Source organism: Carlito syrichta, unplaced genomic scaffold (assembly GCF_000164805.1).
Source record: "Carlito syrichta isolate Samal-C Ts95f unplaced genomic scaffold, Tarsius_syrichta-2.0.1 Scaffold313978, whole genome shotgun sequence".
Classification (NCBI taxonomy): Eukaryota; Metazoa; Chordata; class Mammalia; order Primates; family Tarsiidae; genus Carlito; species Carlito syrichta.
In genome coordinates this window covers 781,348-787,690 of record NW_007258074.1, presented here as the reverse complement: position 1 = coordinate 787,690, position 6,343 = coordinate 781,348, and the positions used below count along the sequence as shown (strand labels likewise).

The window sequence follows — 6,343 nt, the reverse complement described above, 5'->3', positions numbered from 1 at the left end:
GGCGGGTCTCGAACCTGCGGACTCAGGCAATCCACTCACCTCAGCCTCCCAAGGGTGCGGGATTGCAGGCTGAGCCACCGAGCCCGGCTTCTTTGCTGTTTTAAAACCCAGAGATTTAGAGATGTTTGTTAATGCAGCATAACCAACCTACTCTGATACGTGGCATTATTTCATCTGCATGTGCGCGTGCAGAACGAAACCTAGGAGGCTCAGCCAAACTGCTAAGGTAGTCTGGGATGACACTGCGAGACAGGGGCATCTTTTACTTTTTACTTTGCACCGTTCTATACTGGTTGACTTTATTTGCCCTTCTTATGATAATGAGGAGGTCGCAGTCACAACTCTTGGTAGGGGCACTCACCTCATTGGGGAGACCTCGTCGATGCGGTTCCCCAGCTGGGACTCGTGGGACTTGCTCCGCGTGAGCGTGGGGAAGCTGGGCAGCAGCTGAAAGACCTTGCGGCTGGGTGGGGGCGGTGTCCGCGGTGGCTTCAGCTTGGTGTGCCGTCGTAGTTGGGGCGTGGTGGGAGGGGTGATGAAGCTGTGCAGGGTGCGGGGCGTCAGACGGCCACTGGCGTGCAGGGGAAGGCAGGTGTCTGAGAGGCCCTCGCTGAGGCCGGGGGCCGGGGAGTCGCAGGCAGGCAGAGCTGACACGGAAACGGAGCGCAGGCCCTGGGCACTGTTGCCCACTCTGCCCAGCTGGGAGCTCCCGGGGGGCCAGGGAAGGTTGGCTGGGGAGAGGGTGTCCATGGGAGGCCCTGAGCCACTCTCCCGCCGGGCATCCAACGCACTCCAGCCCGAGTCTTCCTTGTGCTCCCCTCCTGTGGGCCAAGAGGCAAGTCAAAAACAGCCGGGTTGGAAGTGGCTCACTGGTGAGATGCCAGGGGCCAGGGAGGCTACACACTATGTCTAAGGCAGCATCATTCCTTAGTGGGAGGCTTCAACCATCAGCCTTGACCAGGCCTATAATAGGCCACGTGTACACACACATGAACTTCCATATACCTAGCTGACCATGAGGCCACCCGCACAGATGTCAATACCGGTTGAGCAATCCTAATCCAAAAATCCAAAAGCTGAAATGTTCCAAAGTTTGAAACTTTTTGAGTGGTTATGCACTGCTCAAAGGAAATGCTCATTGGAGCATTTTGGATTTCACATTTGGGGATCAGGGATGGTGAGCAGGTAAGTATAATACAAATGTCCTGAAATCCAAAACACTTCTGGTCTCAAACATTTCAGATAAGGGATACTCAACCTGTACCTTCATTTTATAGGGGAGGAAGCAAGGCCCAGAGAGGAAATGGCTTGTGCAGGGCTCTTACTGACAGGTGTTGGGGGATCCAGGAAATCCACCTCAAAAGTGAGTGACCCCAGAGAGCAACATAGAGACTGATCTTGTAGAGTCAGGAAAGGGAAGCTGGGGTATGTGAAGGAAAGAAAAACTCCACTGTAAGAAAATTCAAAAAAGGGGCTCCCTTGACCTTCCAACAGCAAACTGCCCCGGGGCTTGTGGAAAAAGATCCAGGCAGAAGGGGTCAACGGCCACTTCCTTCCGACAAGAGACTGTGAGTGACTTGGGCTGCCCCCACAATGACCTGAGGCCTTGAGGCTCTATGGGGCTCAAGTCCATTCATTCAAGCATGTGCTGGGTAGAAAGGAATAAAAATGACCTAACCCCTGTGCTTGAGGAGTCCAGTGGAGTGACAGACATGCAACAAAGTGTGCTGTCTGCTGGAACAAAAAGGCATGAGGCCTTTTTAGAGGAGCAGAACCCTAAATCAGACTGGGTGAAGGGTAGTGAGGGAAGGCTTTCCAGAGGAGGTGGCTCCTGGGCTCAGCCAGCAAAGGAAGAAGGTGGGGGAGGTGTTCCAGGCAGAGGGAACAGCATGTGCAAAGGTAAGAATACACAGGGCACCTTCTGGCGACTACAAAGAGTCCTGTGCCTGCTGGGAATGGTGGTTCACCAATAATCCCAGCACTTTGGGAGGCAGAGGCAAGAGGACTGCCTGAGTTTAGGGGTTTGAGACCTGCCTGGGCAACTTGGTGAGACCTCATCCCTACAATAAATCAAAACATTAGGCTGGATGTGGTGGCTCAAGCCTATAATTCCAGCATTTTGGGAGGCTGAGTGAGAGGACTGCCTGAGCCCACAGGTTTGAGACCAGCCTGGGCAACTTGGCGAGACCTCATCTCTACAATAAATCAAAAAATTGGCCAGGCGCGGTAGCACATGCCTGTAGTTCCAGTTACTTGGAAGGATGAAGAGAAAGGATTGCCTGAGCCTAGTAGGTCAAGGCTGTGGTGGCCATGAGCGTGCCACTGCATTCCAGCCTGGGCGACAGAGTGAGATTACAACCCCCCCCAAATAATAATAATTAGTTGGTGTAGTGGTGTGCACACCTGTGGTTTCAGCTACTTGGAAGGCTGAGCAGAAGGATCATTTGAGTCCAACAGGTCGAGGGTGCGGTGGCTGTGAGCATGCCACTGCACTCCAGCCTGAGTACAGAGAAAGACTCATTGTCAAAAAAAAAGAAAAGAAAAGAAAAGAAAAAGAAAAAGAAGAGTTCTGTGCCTTTAGAGGTCAAGACAAGTCAGGGAGAGGTGAGAGGTGTGGTTGGAGGATCAGTCCAGCTAGGGCCTTGAATGTCTCACTAAGGACTTTAGGTTTCACCTGTAGGAGATGGGGAGGTGCTGAAGGGTGGAGGTCAGGGAGAAGGACCCGCCCATCTAGAGACCCAGAAAGCTGACACCGGAAGGAGAAGGCACCTCCCTCGTCTGATCAATGCGTGGAACACACAGAACGGAGATGTGACTCAAGACAGAATGAACTTCCACACCGGAATCCTCTTCTTGTGCAGCACATACCCAGCCTCCCTGGATCCTCGCAGTAACACTTGCTCTTTTCCCCAGTACACAGGAAGGTCACTGAGACCCGGCTACGGACACTGCCCAAGGCCAGTCAGCTAGAAAAGCGGTGGGCTGGGAGCTGAAAACCTGGACTTCAGTGCTGCGTGACGCAGTAGATTCTGAACAACCTCCGAGGAATAGCTTTGGGGGTAACGAGCTCTGTTGTCTTGAGTGGTCAAGCCATTTGTCAGGGATGGTAGGGAGGGTTCAGCCTTCCAGTTCACAAGGTTTCTCTGCATATTCCATCCCCCCTTCAAATACCCCATTCACTGCATGGTTACTGCAGAACAAGCCGTCTTGGGGCTCCAGCACACTTTCCTTCAGAACTGTGGTATGACCTACACTGTAGCGAATGTATTGGCCTATCAGAAGTGCTGAACATGCTTCCTGTTGGGTGGGTGAAAGGAGAAGTTTCATGAACCTGTGAGCAAGTCTGCCATGAAAGGAAAGAAGCAGCCCCAAATTATTTAAATTGCCTATTTAATCACCATAGCATCGGGCTCAGGGATGGCAAATGGGTGTCGAATGCATGCCAACACCATCGATCAGCAGATTGAGAATGACACTGGAGTCACTCGGTAGCAGCATTTTTGGGTTGATTAGTGATGTCTGCTATGGATGAAGGATGGGGAGTATCAGCAGGAATGATCATCCCTTAGTCACCAGCACAGAGAACTATTCTTCATTCACTTTTCCTAAGACCAGAAACCTCAAGGGAAACGAAGCCGATGTTTTCCATTACCCTACAGGCCTAATACTGAAAAGAGCCCCCGGTATGTGCCAGGCTCTGGTCTAATCATGTCACCTTAACTCATTTCATCTTCACAACAACCATTTTACAGATGAGGAAACTGAGGCAGAGTGAGATGAAGTAACGGGTCAATTTCCCACAGGGTGAGCAGAGTGCTGGGCCCAGGCAGTCTGATTCCACAGCCTATCTTTGTTGTTCTCACCAAGCCCTGCTGGGATCCAATGAAGATCCTCTGACTGCACGATCCAACAGACGGCAATGCTGGTACCCACCCAGGCCCCAGCAGGTGCCTATGAAGTATGGCCACTGCTGGGCAGAGGAAAGGCCTGCATCTTGGACTGTGATGGGACCACGGCTCTCTCGAGCATGCAGGGACACCGCAAGCTGAGGCTAAATGAGAGATAAGAAACCTAGAAAGGGTCCCTTCCCCAGAGGCCTCCTCCTAGGCTGAGTGGGAAAAGAATCCTCTGAAGAAGAAACCTGGGTTCCAAGCCCAGTTCTGCCCTGGGCCAGGTGTGGGACCCAACGACTCACCCAACGCCTCCATGTTCAGCTGTCTTAGCTACAAAATGAGCTCAACCTCACTCCTTAAAGGCTATAGCCACAGTGTGTGTCACATGCCTGGCATACAGTAGGTGCTTAATAAATCAGTGATCTCCCTATCTTGGGACAGGCAGACAGCAGCCTTCCAGACACAAATGGGTCACCACCACTCAACAGCTGGCTCCTCCACAACCCTTTAAAATCCAGGCATAAGAAAGGAAGGAGAGAGAGCTGACAATTTGCCCCCAAAATCCCAGCTTGGGTACAACCCAACTGCCATCACAGCCTGCGGAGCAAATCCTGGCTCAGACACCAACTGCTGTGTGTCCTTGACCAAGCCCTTTCCCCTCTCTGGGTCCAGTCTCCTCTGTAAAATGTGAGACAGGAATGTTGGCCACGCCTCTGTTGTGTTTATGTTCAGCACCTGCTGGGAAGCCTGGCGCATGTCAGGATTTTCTGAATTGAGTGAAACACTCTACTCTGTGCTGTGTGTTCAGAGGACTGGATACAAGGGGGCTGGGGATGAAATTAAGCCCAATTCTCCTTGGAAAGAAAAAAATCAGGCCTAATATAAAACTCAGTGTCTTTCTTAGCTTCTGGCAGTCAGAGATAAGACAGGAGATTCAGATCATTAAAAGCTGGGCCTAATTCCATTCATTAGGCTCATTTTAATGCCTTATCTATATGGTAGTGGGAGCATTAAGCCCAATTCTCCTTGGAAAGAAAAAAATCAGGCCTAATATAAAACTCTGTGTCTTTCTTAGCCTCTGGCAGTCAGAGATAAGACAGGAGATTCAGATAATTAAAAACTGGGCCTAATTCCATTCATCAGGCTCATTTTAATGCCTTATCTGTATGGTAGTGGGAGCATTAAGTCAGGCATTTGGAAATGTTTCCAAGGGAAGATTTAGAAAGCTGTGAGCAATTCCCAAGGACCCCACCATAATGCCAGGATTACACACTCCGCCTGGAACAGTTATGCACACACTCCCAGCTGAAAGCCATGAGTTTCTCTAATCATGCCTGGCTCGCGCTAAGCCCATATCAGCATGTGTCTTCTGAGCACAGAGCCCAGTCAGTGGCAGGAATGGAAGAATGGAAGAAGGCAGAGAGAGGGCTGGGCACACAGAGCCATGCATAGAGGGGAGACCATGCAGGCCAGCCTGGCAGATGGGTCTGAGGTTTCTTACCATGGCTAAGGCCTCCCCAGGGTCAGACCGGCCAAACTACCTTGGATCCTCAGCCCTGAGGACCCTAGGAAACCCGGACCCTGGGGTCAGGCCCATCGCAGCTTTCTGATCACCCACCCTGGCCTTTCCAGGCTGCCCCAGAAATCCTGGGCAATGCTTGCCCCGCCCCATCACCCACCAGGACACAGGCCTTGGCTCCCAGGGAACCAGGCCAGGCCAGGGTTTGAGGTGCCCCACCTACCCAGGCCTGTCACCTTCCGCAGGCAGGTGAGGGCATACTGCAGGCGGCCACACTCCTCTGAGCTGGCACCACAGCGCCTCAGCGTCTCCTTCACCTTGGCCTCGTTCATCTCCAGCAGGGCATCCAGCGTGAGCTCGCGAGGGATCTCCTGAGGGGCACGGGAGGGACAGGCAGAGAGGCAAGTGAGCAGGCAGGCAGGCCCAGTGCCCCCTCATCCCGGGCTGGCCTCCCGCTGAGTGGCAGGAGCCAGCTGCTGGCTGGGCTGTCTCCGACCAGAGCCACCACGTGCTTGAGGACACAGGCAGAGCGCTCCGGCCCCCACCCTCCACACTCCTAGAGACAGCAGCTGAAGTAGACTCTGGTGGGGCTAGGGGATGGGGGGACCAGGAAGGCTCTCATGAAGGCATGCTGCCCCTCTTGTTTCTCCTTGTTCCTCTGCCCAGAGGAATTATGAATCATGACAAATTTAGGACAAGTACTGCAAAGATGGCCCTTTACTATTTTGTTGTATCCGAATCAGACAAAAATTCCAAATCATATTGGCTTAACAAGGGAGGGATAAAAAGAATAACCCTCTGTAAGCACTGCAGAGGCACTCACTGTCTCACCTCATTTAACTGTCAAAACCTCCCACCAAGCCGGGCTCGGTGGCTCAGCCTGTAATCCTGCACATTTGGGAGGCTGAGGTGAGTGGATTGCCTGAGCCCC

The 6,343-nt window shown here is 52.5% G+C and overlaps 1 protein-coding gene across 1 annotated transcript in view; it reads right to left on the bottom strand.

Moving 5' to 3' along the window:
* Positions 1 to 6,343, bottom strand: part of KSR1 (kinase suppressor of ras 1) — a 162,437-nt gene that overhangs the window by 36,202 nt on the left and 119,892 nt on the right. Inside the window, 2 exon segments of the mRNA XM_021718892.1 lie at positions 362 to 821; positions 5,636 to 5,783. Of these exon segments, the coding sequence (XP_021574567.1) occupies positions 362 to 821; positions 5,636 to 5,744 (569 nt within the window). The 5' untranslated portion in view covers positions 5,745 to 5,783.